The sequence below is a fragment of the Lissotriton vulgaris genome, chromosome 7 (genome assembly GCF_964263255.1).
Source record: "Lissotriton vulgaris chromosome 7, aLisVul1.2, whole genome shotgun sequence".
Taxonomy (NCBI): Eukaryota; Metazoa; Chordata; class Amphibia; order Caudata; family Salamandridae; genus Lissotriton; species Lissotriton vulgaris.
The window spans coordinates 902,979,540-903,004,936 of NC_141695.1; the positions used below are offsets into that span (position 1 = coordinate 902,979,540).

The following is a 25,397-nucleotide window of genomic DNA, read 5'->3' on the forward strand; positions in this document are numbered from 1 at the left end:
CTCTTGGATAACCCTATGACCAAGTGTCGGAGAACTATGCATAGGGTCGAAGGGCTTGCACATCAAGAACGTAAGACCAGGTTAAGATCCCATTAACTGGTAATAAAAGGCACTGGAGGGAATGTGTATGTAATCCTCCTTTAAACATCGCATCATAACCGGTTACTTGAATAACGAAGACTGTCAGGCAAACTTAGAAAGGCTGAAATGGACAAAACTAACTGTTAACATTGCCCACTGCAAATTTCCATGTTCCAGAGATAAAATAAAACAAACATTAAAACATCAGACAGTTTTGCCTGGAGAGAGTCAATGTAATGGTCTCCACCCCAAGCCATGAACATCAGTCAACGACTGGAACAAATAGATTTGGTAGATGGGCACCCTGTAGCAGAATAACAACCACTACTTTTGCAGACATATAAAACCTGTTCAGTGCCCTTGCATGGAGGTGTAGGTTTGGAAGATTTGGGTTGAGGCACCCTGCCCTGTAGCTGAGACAGGAGAATCAGAGGGCTGATGCTCAGGAGATCGAATCACCACACTCTTCTGGCTCAATTCTGGGCAATCAGAATGATCGTCCCTGTCTATCCTGATGTTTTTTAGAACTCGGACTAGGAAAGCGTGCAGGAGACCAGAATCTGACTTCAGGTAGTGTGCCTCTTGGCAGAAGTTCCAATGCACAGTGTGAGAAGATCTAATTAAGGTGTGCCCCCTCAGGCGAAGACACCATGAACCATCCGTTTAGAAACTTTGAATTTAGATTGGAAGTCACATACCAAGAAAGAAAGATTGGTAGATATTCTAAGTGCAATAACATTTCAACAAATCACAACTTACTGTAGAGTCCCACAAACCTTTATTTAGGAGTTTGGTTGAATGGGTTGTATTTCAATCATAACATTGATTTAGTTAATAACATTTATCTATGTAATAAGATAAATGTTTTATGGGCTTCTTTTACTACCTGTCTACCCGGATTGAAAATCAATTAAACACCCTTTTATCTGAAATGGGACGGGGGTGCTATACCTCCTCCTAATTATGTTTATGATTTCTATTATATATTATAATTTTTTAACCGTTTTATTTTCTCCAGACACTCTCTCCATATTTTTTAAACAAATATTCATATTGTCTTTATGTCAGAATGATAGTGCCATTTTACCATTTAGTCCCCTTCTCTGTATTTTTTTCTTTCTAAGACAAAAATTATTAAAATATGGTTGATTTAAAAAATATTTCTTGTTTTTCATAATTTCTGTCTGTATCTTGTTCTTGTTTCACTTGTATCTTATGCTTATAACTTGAAAATCTATTCTGTTTGATTATAGTTTATACATTGAATATTTTATCTTGTATGAATTTATTTTTTGTTATTGAACAACGTGGACTGTTTGCCATTAATCATTTTAATAATGTTACTAACGAAAAGGAAATGGCACATCCAACAGAGGAGGTTGATAGGCAGTAAATGGGACATGTAATTTAGATAAAGTACATTTCAATTAAGATCTTCGAAAGTTCCTTCTTTCTATTTTGTTTTTTAATTTTGTTGTGCCAACAAATCAAGCGCATACCATGGCTCAAAAAAAGTGTTATTATCTATAGAATTACAGATATCTCAAAGTGTATTCCTAAGAAGATTTTCTTTAAATGCATTGAATTGCAATGAACTAATCTCCTCACAGTACATTCAAAATGTTGAAATAATGTCTATTTTTTGGAACTGAAAAAGAATATAAAACCATTCTTTTGAATTTGAAAATAATATATATCTCACCAAAGTATTGGAAAAGATCATTTACATAGTGTAAACATTAATTGAAATCAGTTGAGGTGCATTAATTGCACTCTACTTGCTTTACCGAGGGTGCATTCTTTCCTTCGGGTAGATGAAGAGCAGGGAATTTGGCAGAGGCCATTTTGGGATGGGATGGTGGACAGGATAACCCTAAACAATTGTCTGCACTCTCCCATTTCAATGGGGTGCCTTCTTGTTTCACCAAAAATGTTTCAACATGTTTTGTGTATTAATCCTTTGAAAGTAATCCCACACACTTGTTATTTTTTTTCTGTAAATGAGTGGAATACTTGAGCCCTGTCTCTGTCCAGGTTGCTGTATCATGGCGAGACCTACTGCATTTAGATGGAAGGCTTGGCTGTTTAACCAAAGCTGGTCGTTTTGCAATTTTATGATAATTTTAAAATTACATTTGCACACTGCCCTTTTAAGTAACCTACGTCCATTTTGCACATTCATGCCATACTAATGTGTTTTATTTCTGTCATCTCCGATGGGGCTGGCCTCAATCATTTAGGGTAGCTGAGTTTCTGAGACCTGTTGTTTCTTTCATCAAAGACATTATTCGGTTTTCTAATTTTCTTCCTTCTGTTGTACACAAGGGTTGCCATTCCTCTGTTACCTGCTAAATTCATAACATCTGGAAAGGGATCTAGAATACCCTGACTCTTCACTCACCTCCCTGGGGGCACTTTGCCATTTGAAAATGGACTTTATTAAGCAGTTTTGCTCGATTTTTTATTTTCTCCAAATTGTATGCATGTTTTCTGGGTGTGTTGAAGTTCTCCGGTGTGCACATGCTGATGCCATTACTGTAAAAGTACTTCATTCCCTGGCCTGGGGTGCCAGTCTGCTTTTCCAGTGATCATGGCATCCACTTTGTCTTCTCTGTAGTTCAAGGAGTGTACAATGCCCGAGGAGTTAAACAGCCTTCCACTGTGGACATCTCCCAGAATCCACTGGTAGGGTAGAAAGGTGCAATCTGAAATAGCTTGATGCTCTACACTTCGCACTTTGGCCAATCCAAGCTCATTGTAACAAATTAAATTCCTTTAGATATTGTCCTGTCTGCCAAGAGTGGTGTATGTGCCAAAGAGGTCTCTGAATATTTTACATTTACCTCCAATATATTGATCAGAATCCATTAACAGACAGGTAATTTTATGGAACTAAATATTGTCCACCATAGGTTTGGCCTTGATGTAAGTAACATTTAGTCCTAGTTTAAAGTTATTTTGGGGGCATGAGAAATTAAGATTTTTTTAAATAATTCTTGCAGTATTTATTCTATTGGAAATCATTTATATTTTCAAACAGTTATGGGTTTGCACTATTTGTTGTCTCACAATCATTAAAAGCACTGCCTGGTCATTTCCATTCAACATTGCTGAAGATGGTGAAAGCAGTCATGATGGACTTGTAAGCGAAAAGTTCAATGAAACTGACATTGAAAAATGAATAAATAGATTAATGGCAATAGACCTGCTATAGGTGTTTACCTAAAAGGTGCAAAAGTGAGGAGATTGTGAAATTGTTTTGTCATTTTATAGTAGTAGAATACTTTATTTTGGTTACCATGGACCATAAAAGTGTACATACAATAATACAGTAAAATGCATCTAAAATAATAATAATAATAATAATAATAATAATAATAATAATAATAACAATAATAATAAGTTGGTAATAAGATAGCTCATACTCTAGTCAGTGTAAGGTTTTCCCACTATCTGTGTAACTTTACAAACTCAAAAAATATGCATTAAATTCCTCCAAATAATCAACTGATACAATGTTAACTGAACGATTGGGTACAAGTAATTAATTGTCAGGGGATTAAAACCTCAATCAGATCTAAAAACATTGTAAATATACAAATATATGTAATCAGAAAGAAAGTGGAATTATAAAGAATTAATGTACAGCTTAATTCAACATACTTTCTCCTTAAAAATTTTACTCCACCTATGCCAAACAGCTTGCAATAATGTGCTAACAGCAAAAACAATAGCTGGGGTCCGGTCATTTTTTAAAATTCTAAGATATCTCAACAAGCCAACCAGCTTATTGGACGAATCCATTTACGACGAGACCCTTGATGTGCTGGACAAAAAAAACAATATATGTTGCCCAGTCTCTGCATCCAAAGCACAAGCAGGACAGAGGCTTGTGAACAGGTCATTGTTCCATTTATCACTGAAGGATCTCAATGGAAGAATGCTAAGGCGGAAATGAACATACAATCTTTTTGCTAGTGGAGGAGATATAAAATCTAAATATAGTTCAAAACAAGAGTCCAATTTACAATAAAGATGCATGTTGGTCAGTGATCCATTTGAACCATTTCTTATATAACCTTCATGTACATGTGCCCAGTAGCATATTTTCAGATTGGCAATATCAGCTTGAGATATGACATTTGGCGCATCACAAAGATTGTTAAGACCCAGGCTCTGAAACCATTATGAAATAAATGTATAATTTAATTACGTATTTGCAATCAGCCATGTTGAGTAACCAACATCTATTTTGCATGCCCATGTTTTACGAATGTGCTTGAGTTCTCTCATATTTGCAGTACTGCAGCCTTGCTTTTATGTCTGGCAGTGCAAAGCAAGGATTCTCAATTATGCTAGCTTAGTGTCCGAGATCTCCACTGTTGTATCCTTCCTGAAGGTTCTTTTAGTTTTTCTCATGAGCAGTGCCGGACTCGAAGCCAAAAGCAGCCCTGGCAAAAATGTTCAAAGCAGACCCCCCTCAGTCCTTCTCCACTCTCTCTCTTTCCAGCCACCCATTTTCTTTCTCTCTTTCCCTGCTCTATTCTCCCTCTCTCTATGAACTCTCCCAGTTCCCAATCCTCTCTGTTTATCCCCCTCTCTCTGCATATGCCTCCCACTGTGCCTGCTGCAGTATAGTGAATGAGGGAGGAATGACTGATGAGATAAAAGGCCAGTCCGGCCCTGCTCATGAGAAACCCAGGCACTTGTTGATACTGTCATCTAAAGATTGTTTGTCATGTTTATGCTGCTTCAACTGTCTATGTGAAGAAAATGCATAAATGCTGGGGACATTTTGGGGAGGACCTAACATTTGATGCTCAGATGTTGGTTGAGGGGAATCTCTGTCTCACCGAGCAGTGATATTGCTATATTTTAACTTGTTTTCATCCACTAAACATGTTTCAGACAAGTGCGCTCGTAGCAATATTTTTCTTTCACACACCCACATTTCATAAAGTGAAGCCTTCAAGGAGACTTTTAAGGGCACCTCCTTCTGAAATACCATGCTAGTCGGGCTCCAATTAAGAGATATTGAACATCCTAAATAAAGATGTACAAATCTTTCTGCTCAATTGATTTTTGGAAATATTATTGGTTCTCTTTAGTTTTTTTCTCTGGGATTTTTTTCAATGCAGATTGGTATATATTGTTTATATAAGTATTACTTTTGCTTTGAAAAAAAACATTATAAGGGGGTCATTACGATCGCGGACGGACTTGAGTCCGTCCGCGACCCCAGAGCATGAGGGAACGTCCGCATGGGCTGCAGCGTTCCCTCTGTGCAGATTAGGATGTGACCGCCTGGGTGGCGGTCACATCCTCTATTTTAACATTGCGGCGGGTGGAGCTTCAAGCTGCACCCGCAGCAATGTTAAAAAAGCATGCACAGCATTTGCGTGCACAAAGCGGCAGGCACCGCGCGGTGCCTGCTGCATTGTGCACGCAAATGCAGAGGGGTACCATAGGTACCCCCCATGTGCACCCCCCACGCCCCACTACACCTAGGGGGCCCGCAACGGGCCCCCGCAGTGCAGTTACACATGCTTTTCCACGGCGGGAAAGCCGCCGCGGAAAAGCATGTTCAAAAGCCCATCCTAATCTGGCTGACGGTGTCTGAGAGACACCGTCACCATTTTAGTGCTTTTCCGCCGCGGTTGTAAGCCAGCCGCTGCGGAAAAGCTGCGGACCTAAACCATGACCCACCAGCCATCCTGATGTGGCGGTGGGTCCTGGTGGGTCCGCAGAGGATTTTCCGCATCCTCCGGGCCGGCGGTGGCTTCCGCCGGCCCGGAGGATGCGGAAAATCCTCCATCGTAATGACCCCAAAATGTTGTTTGTTCATACCTGAACTGCTTTTTAGACATATCTATGTACAGTATTAAGCTTTCAAAATAATGAGTGCAATTAAAATGTCTCTAGCAACTTTAAACTAGTGATATACAAAGCTTACATTTTAGCAAAGGGTAAGTCTGCTCGAACAACAATGTACGCTGATGGTTCTTTAGGCTGAAGCGGGTTTTGATGTTTTATGGAGGATAATGTTTATCTCGTATCTCATTCTCTCCTATCGATTTCGTTCTAATCAGGCAGTTATTTCACAGTTCATTTTCCCTGAGTTTGTTTTCGAAGTTTAAATATTTTCCTTCATTTTTTCCACCAGTACTTTATTATAGCTTGAAGGATCCAGTGTTTTAATTGGTTATGGTTGTTGGTCACTTACAGTGAATCCTGGAGAATAGCGCATTTAGGACGTCTTGCCGCACTCATGCAGTCAGAGCGGAAGTTGTTTCAACAATTAAAGGTAAGTTTTGTTTATGTCATATGAAAACCGCTTCACCAGGTACTACACCTTGTGCTCTCTCTAAGCTCTACACATTGTATCTTAGCTTCAGGTCCGACGTCCTCTGTGGTCAGACCATGGTCCTGTATGTTCTCTCGGCTGAACATTAGGATGTACTTCCTACATGGAGATCTTCCCTGCAGTCTCTCCGGCCTGACCATTTTACAGTTCCACTTGTATTTGTCAGAAAGAAGAACTAAGTAGAGAGGAGGTGACAATGAGACAGGAATGGTAGAATTATGCATCACTGCCCACACTTTATGCTTTGAAGCTTCTCTTATAAGCTTTCGCTGTGCTATGTGTCTAAAGGCAGACAACTCAAGCTTGTGACTGACGACGACTTAAGTTAACATGAGCTACTACAGCAAGTAACTTCATATGTTTTCCCTATTGACAACAAAAAGCAAATGTGGGTGCTGCTATTTAGCGTGACCAGTTATTTTAAATTAACACTTCTTCACAACTTTACTCTCTCTCATTGTTAACTTGCAAAGTCCTTCTCATGCACACAGAGCACATGATGTATTATGTATCGTGTAAGTCCTCATGACTGGGAACTACATTCCGTTGTTCTAATCACCAGTCAGAACGCTGCGTCACGACACCCACCGCACCAGCCCAGTAGGCCAAGATGCCCACCACCGACAGCGCAATCAGAATCCAGAGGACTGTAGCACTGAAGTACATGGGAGCCAACCTGCAAGGAAGGAAACAGATAGTAATTTAAGATTTTTGCACAACAACTTTTTGATTTAGAGTCCAGATATGTAGGGTCCCCTTAAATAAAGAGTGGTAGATGTCTGCCCCATTCCTGGTGATAACAAACGATGACCAACGCAAACAATGAAATGTCCTTCTCATTTTAATTTGACTGAATCCTTGTTTTTGGCACCCCTCTTAACTTGATGCCTTCTTAGGCGACTACCTGGATCCCCTATATTTGCCTGGCACTCCTCTGTGTTTTTCTTTCCAAATTTCAAATGCAATGTTCTTTCATGCTGATGAACTACTTTCTCTAACTCGAGAGTTGCTCGTGTTGTTTTAGTGTATTTCATGAAACCCTTGCTTAGTCCGGTAAAGTACTAATTCAGATAACAAAGTTAGAGGGAAGGACACACTCAGATGCTGGATGTTCCATCTCCATTGAAATGTAGGTCGACTCTTTCAGCGAACAGAATGCTCTTTGCTATCCTCAATCAAAATTCAGATTTTTCATTATCTGGATTTTGTCTAGCATTAATGTTTTTATTCACCATTTCAAATCGTCATAAATATTGACCCAAGCCAGCTTTACCACAGGGATGACTATATAATGCCCAAATCCTGTATACCGCAGAGATGTTCTCCAGGGATATACATTCGGTTCCAGCAGATAAAATGACTATGTTGGGTTAAGTACACTTACCGTCCTTGAGCTGAGACTGAATAACGGTGGAAATACAGGTAGCGTCCGTAGAGATACAGCAAGCCGCAGGAGGCAGCCACACCTGCGGAACAAAATACAGCAATCCTTAAAATGAGTCCCATGCTCGATTGGCACAAGATGCATGTTATTTTTATGTATTTATCGGTAACTATATGATGTGCAATATATATAAAGTTAAATTTTATATTGCTGTTGTAGCTTCGCTCTTTCAAACATTTGCGCTTTGTACTTGGGCACTAGTGCCCCCCTACCTTTAACAACGACAAAGCATCTCAATCCGGTGTTTAACAATAGAGCAGTGATGGAAAAAAGACACCTAGGTCCACTCCACAGGTTGTGGCTAGTTATATAGTTTAAGTTAGTCTTTCTGGCCTCAATAACCAGGAAGATGTCTCATCCAACCTTCTGTAAAATGAGTACCTGCCTCGATAGGAGGCCCTCCTATTACCCGTTCACTGTGTCACTTTGTTATTTTTTACTTACCGGTTTATCAATGGCTTGGACATTATCCCAGACAATGTTGTAGCACTTTAAAGAGTTTTAGATAGAATCGAACACATTCTACATTTCTTTTTTACATTTAAAGAAACCATAGTTTCTTACATACCAAACTTTCTTGCACTACAGTAATAAATATATAAAAACAAAGTATGTTTAAAATGATTCATATTTATAGCTTTTGGCGGTGAAATATTCAGAAAGGGAAAGATTGATGATAATGTGTAGTATAATGTTGAGGTCTTTACGGAGTGGACTGTCTTAGGCGGCTCTTGATAGATGTGAAAGATGAGTCCTTTCTCATCTTATCTCAAAGGATAGATTGTTCTATATTTTGGAGCAAACACCGAGAGCGTGATATTGCATGCAGATTGTTTGTACTGAGGTGTTGTTTCATCCTGGTTGATGTGAGTCTTGGGTGGTGGGGTGTGTTACATTTTAGAGCTTTGAAGATGACAGACTGATCTTAAAATGGTTCAGGTTTGTAACGGAAGCACATTTGAACTCGCTTGTTAGATGTGTAATGTGCTCAAATTTGTTTGTGTCAGTGGTCATTCTCACCTCTGCATGAAGGGTCGGCTTCTACAGAAGCTGTCACAACAGCAGTGAGTATTGTGCCTAGAAATATCCCACATTCGACCCAAGTTGAGGCCATGGTTTGAGCAATTTGTTTGAAGATCCTCGGTTTGTAATGCTCCTTATTGGTTTTAGATGATTTAGCTGTAGATGTGCAGCTTTTGCTATTCCGATGATGTGGAAGTCAAGGTTTAATTTGACATATAGCAGGAAACCTGGCGTTTTGCCAGGGTTGACAGTTTTAGAGCAGAGCCTTGGTTCTTGTAAATGTGTCTCCCATGACTTTGTGGTGGTGCTCTTTGGGTCATGATTTATAATAATGAATTATGTTTTGTTTTGCTTCAGCAATTAATGGCTTTTTCATCCATTGCTACATATAAGATGGTATTCAACCCACAAGGAAGGATATAGAGCAGGTCTGTCATCATTGGCTTCCTTAATAATTGGTTGCTGGTGGCTAGACAATTTTTGGAAGAGGCTGGCTAATACATTTTTAATTGATGAAATGGATTACCATTGGAATTGTGACACAAATCTTAGATGCCCGAGTCACCACTTGTTACTGCCTTTTTTTTTGTTGCTGTAAATTATAATATAAACCGCAAATAACTGCAATAGGATGTCTGGTAAATTATTGGAATATCATTGGCTAGCTGTAGTTTTTTTCTTAATCTGGCAAAGGATGACCATATAGTTGGAATGAGTGATCACTAAGCTGTCAAGCATCAAAAGCCACTGGAGTGGGCAGTGCACTATGTCAAAAAGTGTAACATGGAAAGTGTATGTAGGAGAGGTAAATGGACCAGTTATATGTGTTTCCTAACAAGGGCACATCATGTCCCAAGTACTCGATGGTGCCCTGAAACTAAGAGTAAGATAGCATGAGCCTTACCTTGATGACAAAATATTCCAGACACCCAGAGAACTGCGAGGAAGATAGGGAAATATTCAGAGCAGTTTGCCCTAAAAAAGAGAAAGAGCTCCATGAAATGCGATAAACTCAACACCCACCAGCGATGACAATATAACGTGCACAGCCAGATATTATATGAAAGACCATAGACCCTTATTTTATTTGTCCCACTAAATAATGACACAGGTAACTAGTATACTGACTGGACTGTTCTCATTTGATAAGGTTATCCTTTTAGTTACTCAATAGTTTTTCAGAGAAATCCTGTTCTGGAACACTGTGGCAAAACATGTTCCAGAAACAAAGTCAGAAACCATTATGAAAAGAATTGAAATTCTTGAAAAAATGCAGTTAGTCTCCTGTTTGTGTTGCGTCTTGCTGTGTTTTAGTGGTTAGTCCCTTGTTGCCACTTCCAACTCTTTATCCGGCTTCCTGACGATGTACCAGTTCTCCTCTGCCCCTGTCATAGCGGTTGATCTCCTGTCTGCCCTCTAGCCATGTCTGATGTGCAGGTTTGTAGTGTCCCTTCCCTTTTATGGTGCTCTTCCTCTTTTACCTCCAATAAATCCGTTGTCCCTGTCTTCTCTCCCTCAGCCCTGTCAAGTGGTAGTTGCAATGTTGTCTCAATATGTATCCACTTACATCCCCTCCAAGATGTTTAGTACCCTATAACATACTTACCACATGCCTGTATCCAGTTTTTTCTCTACCACAATCATAATAACTGGTCCGCCACCCCCTTTTCACCCTGTGCTTGTATGTATACCACATACCTCGCTTCCAACATCGTAACCGTCACTAATGCACCTGGTGAGATGGAAATGTCCCAGGCATGGTAAACTGGCGTGTACCTCTGCCCTGAGTACCCGACTACATGTTAAACTGGTATCCTTACTTTTATTTTGACCCTGAAATCACACTAATCTATTGTGCAAGCAGAGGCCTAGGAATGTCCCTGGTAACGTGAGGGCCAAAACGTATTCGAACTTGGACCAAGTTTGCCCCTATAGAGTGCAATGGACTACTGTCCATGCCCTGAGTGCATCAAATAAGGCAGAAGGTCTACATGTTATGTAAACCCATTTGCTGTGTGCATGTAAATTGAGAGTATGTGTAGATAGTGTATAGCACATGTATGGTAGTAAGACCCTGTGATGAGTAAGTCTGCGTACTTAGGCCAGTGAGACCCACTTTGGCTGGTTTAGCATGACAGAAGACTGTTGCCTGTATTCTTGTGACTGGCAAGGGAGATCGAGACACTGAAGGGAGGGAGTATAGAGGCAGGGCTACCTCTAGAAACTAAAGCCCCCATTAGGATGGCGGGCGGACTTTGCTCGCCCGCCATCCCCGTGCAAAACGGGACCGCCCGCCATAGGAGCCGCGATCCCGCCTTGGCAATTCGATGCGCCCGCCACACTGGCGGGCGCATCCTGTATTTTTACCATTGCGGCGGGCGGTGCTGAAAGCGGCGCCCGCCACAATGGTAAAAATGCACGTTGTGCATTTCAAAGCAGAACATGACAGGCACCTCGCGGTGCCTGCAATGTTGCACTTTGAAATGCTGGGGGGTACCATAGGTACCCCCCATGTGCACCCCCCACCCCCGGAGTCCCAGGGGGCCTGCAACGGCCCCCGCAGGGAGTCTCCGCATGCCTTTCCGTGGCGGCATTGCTGCCACGGAAAGGCATGTCTGAAAGTTCATCATAATATGGTGGTGGTGTCTAATAGACACCGCCACCATATTAAACATTTTCCGCCCTGGCCGCAACTAGGATTAACTAGGATGGGCAAAAGTAAAAGCAGACAAAATAAGCAACTATCAGATGTTTTAAAGTACTTTGTTGCAATTGCAGGAAGTAAACGGGAAGGAATTTAGACAGTCTGTTTCTGTTACAGTTTAATTAAATTGTTCTTTAATAATGTCTTAATGAGGTTACAGTTCCTACTTTTAACATTAAAAGCTACAAAAAGCGCTCTGTACACATTTTACTGACATTGCATCGAGATAGTGTATACAACAACAAGAGAAACAAATAACCGTATGCCTGGAATGGCATTTCTAATGATAAAATATAATTGAAAACAGCATGTAGAAGTTGTGGGTAAACGGCCAGAGTGGCCCTCATTGGAACCGGGGAACCATGTTTGAGTTCCGGCCTCGGTCAACAACCTGTGATCTTTGACGGATCACTTAATCTCACTGTGCTAAAATAATACTGTGTTTTGTAATTTGGTGGTCGTGTCAATGAGTCTGGAGCTCGTGTAATGCGCTCCAATGCCCTTGGGCCAAATTCACACTATATAAAGAACTGCAAAAGTTGGAGCTCCTTTTATTCAATTGTCCTATCCTGAGTGCTCCCAGTCTGAGCGGACCCTCTGTCGGTTTGTCAGTGTCCTTGCCAGTTTCACACGGAGCTCTTCGCCAGAGGCCCCGCCTGCAAGCCTTAAACGTCATTGCACTATCAACTCGATTGTGCAACGTCAAAAAGTTTCATCGAATGTTTATTTGCATGCTTCCTGGACTAGCAGTACCCGTCTCTTATGCATAAATCTGATTAATTCTTTCCCTGTCTATGTATTTATTAGGAGAGTAAGCATATGCAAATCACGATAAATGCAAGTTTCTGAATTAAATGTCTTGTGAAAAATCCATGTTAGTGATTGCATGGACAAACAAAAAGCAGAACTGCAGGTTTAAAATAAACATTAATTGTACTCCTTAATGGTGTCTAATCGAGAGGCTGCTATAAAAGCATGGCATACGTTATTAAGTGACAATGGCCACACTACCACCCCCCTCCCCCCGGCCCAGCGTCTTCAGTACATTGCACTGTGCCACCTGAAATAGGAATGGCAGCAGTGACACAAAATGATGAACCCAGGAGTAACTAGAAGTACACAGTAAGCACCTTTCAGCTTTCTGGCAGTGTCTCGCATTTCATTGTCGCGGCGACATGAAATGCGAGACACTGACCCACAAGACAAGGAGATTGTTTGGGAAGATGTGCCCATGTGAGCAAAAAAAAATAGCTTACACTGAAGGCAGACAGAGTCTGTAGTAGACAGAACCATTGATTCATGGTGTGTACATTGGTGGGCTGAAGCAAAGTGTGACTTACACTACAACAAGGCAGTAGGTGAGGAGGGCTCACTGAATTATATATACATATTTAAAATTTTTATAAGAACATCCGTTTAGAAAAACAAAAGGCCTTGTCTTACGCCGCACAGACTAAAAAACACACAAAATTGTCTCCTGTTTTCTGTTAGACATAACATTGTTCAGGAACGACATTTTGACGCCTACATATATGCAGCGAAACTGAATTAACGTGATATTTGTATTTCTTGAACAGAGTGTCCTAATTTAGGACAAAAATGATTGAACACATAGAATTGTCCTTTGGCGGTCAAGGGACATAGGAGATATTCTTTCAGTGGCTGAAGAGCACAAATCCCAGATCCCCTTTCTTGTCCAAATCGAGTCACCTCATTTTATGGCCACATCAAATCTGAGGCCACCGTGAAGAAATTCATTCAGAATATACTCTATATGAAAACCTAATGTATGTTTTAATGGATAGTAAAGTTGCTGAACATACAGCAACTATCTTGGCCTTATATGCAGAACATGATAAACTCACATCTCCTGGTTCCCCCATGGCGCTGTTGTCAGGGCATTGGAGTTTGGGAAAAGTTCATTTTTAAAAACACTTACTTTTAATGCATGTAAAAAAAAGTGATATTATCCAATATACTGACATGAATCAGTCCTTCAAGAAAAAAAACCTAGGCTCAATCTTAAAGAGTCTTGATCGTATTTTATATGATGTTTGCTTTATCTCTCATCTCTTTTGATGGCTCGCCTCAAGCTTGACATCCTGAAGCCAAGCCAGGCCCCTGGCAAGGCTATACCTGTTCATTTCCTAACTTGTCACAACTTTACTATTCTTGTTGTGTGTGCCAGAGAAGCATCCATTGCTTCTGCCCATAATGTACCTACGATATGCCTTAGTCAGGCTTGAGAAAACCTCGCTGCACGAATGCCATAACCTCCAGCTTTGTCAGTATTCCAGAAAGAGCCGCTCTGGCCCGTGCTTTCAAGGACAAGCTTACGTTTTATGTTCCAAAAATAGTGTAGAACTTTACTCTGCTTTTCCTATGGTCTCTACTAAACCATATTTCTACTAGCATAGAGAACAAGTCTAGGGTTCAAACATCACTCCCGACAAGGAGAGCAAGAAGTAGTAGTAATAAAATGGCTTTACTTTAATCCAGAGTAAAGGTTTGATTAATATTTCCCCTGTATATAACCACAGATCTACATTAGGTACCAGCCGTAGGAATTGCTAGACTTTGGAGTTTTCTACTAGAGGCCCCCCTGTGTGTCTAAGAGTGGATCCACAGGCATGGCAAATGCAACGTCGAGAGCATAGGCCCTAGAGGGTCTCTTGAGTGTCTATCTTTGTCTCAACCTCATGGACACTTGCCTTCTTGGATGATATTGCAATGCTTCAAACGGCCGGGTTCAAATGAAGAAAACACAAGTAGATGATGGACGGAGCGCTGAAACTTTTCAGACACTCACCCCCAGTCACTATTAGATCTGGGTTGAATCCATCACCATTCTTTAGGTCACTTCGCCACCCCAGTTCAGACCCAGCCATATGCAAATCAGTCTTGATCCTCTTCCTCATGGGAACAGTCCAGCCCGAACTTCCAATCCAGGTCTTCCCTGGACCGGAAAGAAGCATCTTAGGAACCAATCTCAGCGTAACAGACCTCATTAGCCGGGCTAGCTTGTATCAGTGGCAAAGTGAGCAAGGGACCCACGTCTGGGCATACCCTGCCAACTTATGGCAAACAAAGCAAACACAAGGAGATGATGGACAGAGTGCTGAAACTTTTCAGACACTCACCCCCAGTCACAGATATGGGTTGAATCCATCATTGTTCTCTAGCTCAGCTTAATGGAGGCCGAGATGGAGCTCCAGCCCTGAACGGTCTTCCATGGGCCACCCTAGCAGAAGATACCCAATTCTGATCAGCAGTATTGGCCACGCTATACAAGGAGGTTCAGCCGACTGCACTATACCTGAGAGTTGCCTTGATTCAATTATAAACGCTGTATTCAATGGAGGTGATGAGACCAACCGGCCAAGTATAGGCTGATAGCCCTACTGGATACAGAAGCCAAGTATTCACGTTTCAAGCATTCCTTTGCCCTTGTTCACAGGTTCTCGCAAAGGGAAAGTGCAGCAGAATAGTGAAAAACCTGCACCTATTTTAATGTCCCGCCCCAAAATAGGTGCAGGTAAATGTATTTTAAAAATAAAAGGTCTGGACTTAAGTGTATGTGCTGGTTTGCCGCAAACAGGCAAAGGCCATGCGTGGCTGGGTGCATATGGAGGAGTTGGCTGCCCGCATGGGGTTGGATGCAGAGGGCTGGCCACAGCCCAGGCCATACGGCCAAAGGCTATGCAAGGGTGGGCTTTGGCTCTTTGTTGGGATTTGAGCACACGGCCAGGCCGAAGGCCATGTGCAGTGGCTGGTTGGCCTATAGGTATGGTAATAAAATATTATTTCACGTTACAAAAACCCTAGAAATTCACAGAAAAAAACATAGAATAAAGTGACATTACAGTTGGGTAAGGTAATATTATCTAAATACGGATGCTTTTAAACTAAGAAATTCCACAGAATGTGTTCAAGCCCCAAACATGGATTGGGATGAAGGCCTTTGGTTTGAGTGTAAGCAACTAAGTAAGTTTAACTAACTTCCCCATATGTACCCATATGTATGTATTTAACATATGCATGCATGTATGTATGTGTGTGGTTCTAGTAGAGCACAAACCTAATCAAAAGGCAGCACTAGGTTATCCTTGCAGTGTTGCTACTACTTAATTGTGAATGATGCACTTAAAATAATATATAGCTTTCATTGTTGGGGGGGAAACAAGACACAGAGAGGCTGTTGCAATTCATGTGGGTCGCAACAGGTCTGCATGTCCTCCTCCGAATGTGAAGCACAATTCCCTGATTTATCATATAAACTGCAAAACATATATCCAACAATTAAGGACTATGGTCCTCTAGTACCATCTCTGAACTCTGGTTACATTTTTAAACGTATTGCCCTTCAGTCTCATGGTTTCCCATATTACCAGAAACCCATATTGGCATAGTAGAACCATAATACTTGGTACCCATACTTTTATATCAGGTGTTAATATAGTTCCTGCTCAAGAGAGATTTTAAATAAAATATAAATACATATCATATTTACAGTTGAATAAAGAGGATGTGTGGAGTGATATAACAACGTCTGAGACTAATGATACTTAAAATGCAGTGTAAATAAGTGAATTGCGAGGCTTCCTCTCATCACAAATGCAAATTGTTTTTTTTTTTTAGGTATTCGATGCAAAATCATTAGGACAGAAAGGAACAGCTCAAGGGATTCAGAGAGATGATGAGAACGTGAGATTGGAAACTGAAAAGAAGAATATGTGGTGAACAATGTGAGAAGTTGGCCTGGTATATGCTGTCCACTAATTAAAGAGGGCACCTTGCACCAGTCCAAACGACCCTAATGATGTATGAGGTCAAAGATAACCTTTAGAAATCTATCCTACTGGTAGCTGTGGAGAGCACCCTTCAGGCTTAATCTTGAAGGAATATAAAGCAGCTTGTTTTACCAGAATATCACCTCCTGAGTTAACTAAATGAAGGAGAACCAAACAGTAATTATATTAAAATTTGTATTTATTAACATAACACTCTCTACTGGGGCGAGGAATTGGGCTAACAGCTAGGGCGGTCGACCTCGAATCTGGGGAACCGGGTTCGAGTCTCAGCAATGACACTGAACATCCTGTGATTCTGGGCAAATCACGTGATCCCCCCGTGCCTAACAAAAATGAATGTGTCCTCATATAACGCAACTGGTGATATGTAAAGCACTGTGATTCCCAATACCTTCGGGTCAAGTTCACGCTATATAAAAATCAGTTAAAAAAAAACTTTTTATTAAAAAAAAATCTGACAGGCAGGAGTCGAACAAACAGAGATATCAAACTTTGAGAAAAGAATTGTGTTCTTGTGGCTACAACAAACGAGAACCTCCGAGGGGCTGAGCCACATGGACTTGACCAAGATGGCCCTTTACTAGAGCTCAGGGTCACCTCCACTACTTGCATCTTCCTACCCCTGGCTGGGGGTGTGGGGCCACCAAGAAACAATGATCAAGGGAGAACCAGCGGAGACCTCCATGGTATCACACCTAAAATCTTGACTTCAATTAAATGTTTGACTTACATCCCCCCTCACCCCCCTCTCACCTGCTGAGAAATGTGGAGCAAAGATGACTACAGGAATGTGTGTTAGCTTGGATATATGTGCTTGGACTTGTGATGCTGACTGGCTATGTTCGTAGGGAGAGTTTGTTGATTTTCACAATTAGGAGCCATGATTTGTCAGAGACCATTAGTTTTGGTGCCAGGTTAAAGAGCTATGGCACAAGCAGGCTAGGGTGGGGATTGGTGGCCAATGGCTTAGGAGATAACCTCCAGCGATGGCATTGGAGCAGCACAGGACACAAAGAATAAAAGTCTGTGATCATCTGGGTAGTGAAAATAAAAGAACCCACAAGTGTCCTCTCTCAAGCTCCAGTAGAAATATTGCGGCAGAAGCACTTGACTGCAAAGGGAACCAACTGAGACCATGTACAATATCACTTGTCCTGAACACTCCCTGGTGTTACCAATGAAAATAACCATTGTACAACACTTTGCAGGCCCGCTTGGAAAATTGAAATCGGTTCTCGGGGCAATATCAGAAGAGAATTGGTCACTGCAAAGGGAAGCTAGCTTAACTTCGTGATAGAGTGAATTCTGGAATTCCTAGCAAGCAGAGTAGTTAAGGCAAACACGCAGACGGAAAAAATGCTGAATTTCAACATTACAGTTTAAAAGTTCCTCCTGTTATTGATTGTGCAAAATTCATTCACTACAACACCCATATTCATGCTAACTCATTTTTCTCAAATCCACCACCGCACCAAAGGACAACTCACGGGCAATGTGTTGCTCTCAACTGAACACGCTCCACCCCCTGATGATGGCGGACGGCTGCTGCGGGTTTGCCAGCGTATAGAGAGGCCTGCTTCTGCTTCGCTAGTAGAGAGGAAGAAAATCAGTTCGACGTTTCTTTTTCGAGTGTGGAGATGCTTAGACACTGGTACCGATTTCGAAGCTGAATCCGCATTTGGGGCTTGTCTTTTGAATCGGAATTGCCGGGACCTTAGCAGGTGAGAGCAGACGCTGAGGCTGAGTGGGAGTCCGCATCTGTGGCTCCCTGGGTAATCTTGATTGGCAGTGCTGGTTACTGGGGGGCATTGCAGGCAAAACTTGGATTGCCTGCTTGTTAACTATTTCGCTGCTGGCTTCTGGTTATTACTGCTGGTTACTGGTTGAGGGCTGGAGGCTTCACTCTTTGTTTCCCCGGGCTCCGTTTGGAAAGCTATCTGAAAACGATGGACTGCCATACCTGTAATTAATCTTGGATGCTGGGAGCAGGAACAAACCTTGACTCGGGACGCCACCAGGCAAAGCCGTGAGGGGAACGGCAGTGTATCCGGGCACAAAGGGAGCGGCGGGAGACTCCCTCTCTCTCCTACAGCACCCAGCAGCCTCGGGGGCGGCGTGCCGGTGACGCGTGCTGAGCGCTCGGAGGCGCTATTAAACAGACTGCGGCCTCTCGCCCCGCGAGTCACGCGTGGGAGCGCCCGGGGCTAAGCCCGGGTAAAGGGCGGGCCCTCTGTGGCCCTCAGAGGCCTGAAGAGGCTGGACTGGGCCAGATATCCTGGTCCTATTGAACTGACCCCGACTTGTTTAATTATCAAGTGAGACTTTCTATCTTTGTAATTATTGTGTTCACATTGCCATATATCTTGACTTACGTTTTGCCCTATTCATGACACAGGATGTCTAAATCCAACAAGCATTTACAATGCAATGGTTTTGCCTTTGTTAAAGTTAGAGCTATTGTCATTGCTCTTGACATTATTATTTATTTATTTTTTTAACATAAATAAATGGCATTGTCATTTACAATGCCACTAGCTTTATCTCTCGCAAATGACACCCACAAACACCCACAGAGAGCCCCCCCTAAACACACACAGAGCCCTTCCACACACACACCCACACAGAGCGCCCCACACACACAGCCACACAGAGCCCCCCCACACACACAGCCACACAGAGCCCCCCACACACACAGCCACACAAAGCCCCCACACACACAGCCACACAAAGCCCCCCACACACACAGCCACACAAAGCACCCCACACACACCCACACAGAGCACTCTACACACATTTACACAGCACAAGCAGGCAACAGGGGCACACGGAGGCATAAGCAGGCAACAGGGGCACACAGAGTCACAAGCAGGCAACATTCCAGACGTCACAACTTAAATAGGCGGCTCAGTGAACTGTCTCCCGGGATACATTTCACGACCATTCAGCGCAATGAGTTGTGCAACACCCCGTTGTTTCTAATTCACGATCACAACACTTGTATGAAGTAATAAAAATGCGTGAATGATTTTTCAAGAGTGTTTAGTAGTCCTGTCCAAAAAGAAAAGACTCTACGAACGGTATCAAACGTGTGTTTATGCAAACATGGAAATGTATGCAAAGAGCATCTTAGGATCGTCTATCTGGACAACATCCGAAATGTGAAAACATGTTTAGCATTTTGTGTGGAAATAAAATATAAGAGTATTGTGTTTTAACCAAGAAGGGATGCGAGGCATGCTAAGGTGCCCATGCTCATAACATGGGGGCTCAAATGAAAGGATAGCAAAAATCGCAGCATTCGTAATAATTCCACAAGGTGGCAATACCAGCACGCTTAAACTGTAAACCTCACCTCTGCTGACGGGAAAACAATGACAGCGCTGGCGTTTCATAACGAGGGAGGCTCCAGCACTCCCAAAATGAGTGTTCTAGTTAAAAATCACACAGGAAAGGGTTCCCAAGCTGCAAAGCCACAGAGCAAAAACCGTACCTTGCTTCACCCGTTACCAGGGTTGGATTGGGATTAAATCGGCCCGGGCACGCAAAAAAAAAGTGGCCCACAATTGCATATTGCCTTTCCACAAAACAAAAAAAGGGTAGTAAAAAAAATGCATGGATTAGTTTACACTGGTGAAACACACCTGAAAACAAGTGAGGCCACTTCTGCTCAGGCCCCCTGCCCCCGCTCAATATGCATATATAAATGGGCCGGCCGAGCGAGAGAGGGAGTGACACCTCTGCCCGTTGATAAAAGGGAGGTAATGGACGCCCATCTACCTCCAAAAAGGCCACTCAGGCACTCACTGGGCCGCTGGTGGCATCCAATCAACACAGACAGCGCCCAAATCACCCCCAGGGTGCCAAAAAAAGCAGCCCCCAGCTGGAACTTTGATACCGGCCCCTCAACCATTTCCCAAGTGCCCGCTTTACCAATCCGGCCCTGCCCGTTACGTCTTGTTCCTCCAGGTGTGTCAACTGGCAAATACACTGCGGGCCCCTCCTTCAGCACGCCCTCTGCAACAAAAGCATACCAACATATGGGTTGGGGAGGCGCTCACATGTTTGCGGACACCTAATCAGCCCTGCCTTCTTTGTCTCTGGCGTTGCGTGGTTCCCGTCCAAGGTCGCAGGCATTAACGCCCAGAATCAAGCAAATACAATAGCACTGAAAAATGCGGCGCCCACCACCCTGACGACACAACACTGCTTTGTGCCTCCAGGGCAAGTATTCTCTCACCCGGCAGCCAGCACATGCGCAGCTGTGTTCATTTATCCAGCTGGTAAAAAAAAAAAATAATTCAGGCTCCGAGTCTGTACTGCCTGAAACAAAGCACTATATGAAGCCTTTCATTAGGAACTCTTCAACTCTGTGTTTTTTTATTTGTTAGGGGGGCAACACCCACTTCGCCCCTTAAGACCAGCTGCCCCTGGAGTGTGTGGGTGTTTTTGTCTGTGTGTAAACATTCCAGGTGAAATCTCACAGACACCGTGCCACACCCGACTGAAAGCATCTGTACAGGGTCGGACTGGCCTTAGCGGGCATCAGGTGTTTTCCTGGGTGAATGGAAGGGTGGGTGCCGGTTTGGCAACAGTGGGGGTCAATTTATTTTTTGTTACTGTGTCCGGGTTTGTAGCGGTGCTGCAATATTGACCCACAATACCAAAAGCAGCAGTGCTTCACACTTGCACCGCCCAACCCTGGTCCTACAAGATTGCCAGGGCTGCTTTGGGTTCCCAGTCCAGCCCTGCACCTGTACCCAACTATTTATCACAAAATATACTTATTAGGGGGGGTGTAACACCCCAAACACCACCACCCCCATAGCTGCCCCTCTGTAGGTTAGTACCAGGGGCATCCATAGAAGGGTGATACGTGTTTTACAGCAAGTTTTGCCACTGGTTGCAATCCCCAGCAGAGAGGCCACGGATAGAATGTGCACTCGGAGAGCTTTGTGTACTCTATCCTGGGTAACTTTGTTGTTCGTTTTATATGCCAGTGCTCTCGGCAGCTATACCATACTTTTAACGTGACAGGACTGGTCATGTCAACAGAACGTTTATAACTCTGAAAGTGTATCAGTTCCACTTATTGACACTCTCAGTTGAGAAGCGATTGATTGAATGGGCATGACATTTGAACTCTCCGCTTTCTCCGCTTACCCTCCTGAGCAAGCTCCATGCACGCTAGTACATTGGGAGCAATCTGATGAGCTCTCCAGCAGTCCTACCCTGGCCTCTCCGAGAGGCCCTCTATGTTACAGCTTAAGGCTGTTTTTTTGCTTATTCCCACTATTAATATGCAAGCCTCCTACTGTGATGCATAGGCAATTCTGGGCAGATTTTAGTATCACACACTTGTGCACCTAAAACACAGAAGTGTTGATCTGGGCCTTTCACCTTCTTACTTTTCCACTAGAGAGCCTGTCCTCCCTTCACTTAGCTATAGATCGCACTGTTTCCCTCGAAATGCAATATTTAACAATTTATTACTGAAATGTAGACAAAGTTCTGTTGTATGATTGAATTCATTCTTTTTATTTGTTTATTTTAAATTCATCACATGATTGTTCTCATGGTATTTAAGCAAGTGGCCCATTAGCCCAATGCATTTCGGGCTTTGCCCTTCCTCAGGGGCCGTGTAATACTCCGATGGTAGTTATCTCAGGGTGTTCCGCCTTGGGTCTCCCTTCACTTAGCACACTTCTGTTTCAGCAAAGATCCTGCTTCACAGCTGATGACATTTGGAGGAAGCATTTGCCCATACACAGGTAACACCATGGCGGATATTATTTATATGAAAAACAGCAGTGCTGTGTTTGGTAGACACCCCACTAAAGTCGTACTCTGTCTGCTCTGTTGCATTAAGTCTAGCATCAGAGTGCTAAAGCTTTGTTTAGCCAGACTTAAAACAAAGAATAGATTTCCACATACGCGGTGAATAATCATGGAAGACAGAGACGTGAAACCTGTCCTAACAACCTATCTTTTCGCCTTGATTTTTTAACGCGCCCTATGACCTTTTCATTCAAATAACTGATTTCATAAGGTAGCATTGTACGCGGTCGCCATTATGTGCCCTCCCCCTGTGGTCCATAGGACTCTTGTCTTCCTTCTCTATCATCTCTGTTATTTTGTCCGCCATCTACTATTTACTCTGTTCATTTCACCTTTTCTCTTACTGAACCTTATTGTGACCTTCAACCTCTCCTTAGTTTTATTTTTCTACTTGCTCACTCACTCCTTCGCCATCTTGCCTCACGCTTTCACTCACTTTCCAGTTTGTTATTTGTTCTCTTTGCTTCACTCTCTCACCGGACTGAGCATGCTGTTCCAGGGCAGTGACCAAGGACGTCATTTAGAGGTGCCCAGGCTTACCCCTCGGTACTCCAGGCCCTGTCCTTGCTGATCTGAGGGGTCCTGAAAGTAGCAGCAAGGTCAGAAAGTAGGCAGTGACAGGTAGAATCTGTTCCTTCCTTTAGTTTCCTGTCGTTGCACTGCACTTAATCTCTCAGCAGCACATAGAACGGACTCTGACGTCAGGGGCGAGAGGGTCAAAGGGTGGGTAATGCCCAGGGCTGGACTTGGGAACCAAACCAGCCCTGGAAAAAATGCTCAACTTGGCCCCACACTTTTTTTGTAGTTTTATTTAGCGCCAACTTGACCTGAAGCTTTTGGAGCGCTTTACACACGCATCACTTACATTGCCTGACAGGCCCTTTATTCCACTGTGCATTTACCCCGTGGGTCGGTGCCCTTGGGGGTGGTTTTGAAAGCCCCGGGCCGCTCCGGTGTCCCTGTCACTTTCCGCAGGCCGCAGCTCCCCCATTTTAACTGCAGCAAAGAGAGGCTTCGAGAGAGATATATAGATGGGAGGGTGGGCATAGGTAGAGAGAAAGCGATTAGCGATGGAGAAGAGAGAGAGAGAGGCGAGAGTGGATGGGCTCAGGGAGGTATTGCGCAAAGAGTCGAAGGGGGGGGGGGGGTAGAAAATGTGGTGTTAGGGGCCAGAGCTGTATCTTTGAAATTGGGACACCCAGGTACAAGTTTTGGCGTCTTCTCAAAATCCTGCACTTCTGGACAAATTACTGAATCTCCCCGTGCCTAAAAATACCACAAAAAAATTAATGAGACATTGTGTAGTTGGTGCTGTAGCATGTTGGTGAAACTGCGCCCATGAAAGTGACGTGGTTTCTATGGCTGTACGTCAGACGATCACATATAGAAATATTCTCTGACATGCACATTGTCTGGTTGGGTGTAGATTTTTAAAATTATTAACCACATGGGGCCCTATTTTTCAGAAGGGTATTTGGACGCTATATTTTGTCAGCGTTTGAGTGGTGCGCTATACTTTACAGATGACTCTGCAGCTGAAACTGTTTGCAGCTGTACTGCAGTCGGGCCGTGGCAGCCCTCGGAGACCAGCCTCTTCACACGTCCCCCCTGTGCTGTGATCGTGTGAACGAGCAGTCCAGAGACGTGTCCGGCTGACGACCTGGCGGTGGCGCTCCCAGAGGTGTCTGCGCCTCGAAGAGGTTCGGTCAGCCGTGAAACAACACCCCCCCCCTTAACTCTGTCACACCGCGTTTGTAAAGATGTGAGGGCCTGGACTCCATCACTAGCGCTGCTGGCCTGGCATGGCTGCTCCTGTTTCGCAGCGCTAGCTGCGTCACACGTTCCCTGCCCGCTGCCCATGTGGCGGTGCACTTTGTTCAGGGTGGAGAGCGGGCAAAGGTTGCACGTGGCTCGGAAGATATCAGGCGCAGGCAAGGCAGAAAAGGCGCCTTCTGCCTCAGCGGTGAGAAGCGAGAGATGTACGTGAACCCCAGCAGGGATACCTCCTCTGATGATTGTGTCAGATCACTCACGCAAGCAGGAAGGCGGGTGCCGGCTCAATGCCGGACCAGATTCGGGGGCGTTCCCGAGGGCTTTTGGCTGACATAGCGTGACGTAGCCAAAAGCCAAAAAATCTCGGGAACGCCCCCGAATCTGGTCCGGCATTGACGGACAGGCCCGTCTTCCAATGGCTAGCCTCCATTTATGGAGCTAGCCAATGAAAGACGGGGGCGTTCCTGTCTCCCGTACCATTCTCATCAGGTTTTCGCCTGCGCGAAAAAGATGCGCAGAGCGCATCTTTTCGCCAGGCAAAACCTAAAAATGACAAACCTGCCACTGGCCTTAGTACCATCGATAATTATATGGTCAGAAAGGTTTCCCAGATCAATAGTGAACGACGGGCATCGCTGGGGAAGGGGAGTACTGCAATTTGTTTGGTTGAGCCGCCGCAGGTAGTGGGGGACGTTGTGATGGAAGCTAACTGCGATGGTTTAGTTGGTGAAGAGCCCCCAACACCCATTGTGGTTAGGGTGGAGGTATATTCAGATCATCATGATGTATCTAGTGAAGAGCGGGAGGAAGTTCCATCTAGCACAAGGCCGGTAAGGACCTGCAGGAAAGCATTGACAAAAAGGGGGGGGAAGCAGAACAAGAAAGGAGGTGTCGTAGAACCCAAAACTAATATTGGCCCAGGGATTAATCCCTTTGAATTCACGGGGAATAAGGAAGGTAGCTCTAATTTAAACATAAATATTGAACAGTTTACCACTCTTATTAAAAACTTGGAGTCCAAACTGGAGGCAAAATTAGAGGAGGCACTCAGACCATTGGTTTCCAAGATAGACACCCTGGTCACGGAGGTGGCTAGGCTTGGTGGCCTGGTCTCCCCCCAACAATGGGCAACGACATGTATAAGGGCCAAACCGGGGGAAGGAAGGCAGGTAGCGGTAGCGCAAGGTAAAAACCAGCAGAATACCAGCAATGCTGTGGTAGTGGCCAGCACCGCGAGTAGTAGGCCTTTAATAACACCAATTCCCCCAGTTCAACCGGAAACTTCAAACCTGCAGTTGCAACCCAATCCAACTGTATGTAAGAGAGCGGATCCTAGACTCCAAAGAAGTAACCGCTATCTTA

The 25,397-nt window shown here is 43.7% G+C and overlaps 1 protein-coding gene across 1 annotated transcript in view; it reads right to left on the reverse strand.

Moving 5' to 3' along the window:
* Positions 1-6,222: 6,222 nt before the first annotated feature.
* The window catches only part of LTC4S (leukotriene C4 synthase), a 60,307-nt gene continuing 41,132 nt past the window's right edge, over positions 6,223-25,397 (reverse strand). The window contains exons 4-6 of the mRNA XM_086931340.1: positions 9,817-9,887; positions 7,830-7,911; positions 6,223-7,121 (exon numbers count right to left, since the gene is read on the reverse strand). Coding sequence (XP_086787466.1) covers positions 7,001-7,121; positions 7,830-7,911; positions 9,817-9,887 — 274 coding nt within the window. The 3' untranslated portion in view covers positions 6,223-7,000. The remainder of the gene's footprint in view (positions 7,122-7,829; positions 7,912-9,816; positions 9,888-25,397) is intronic.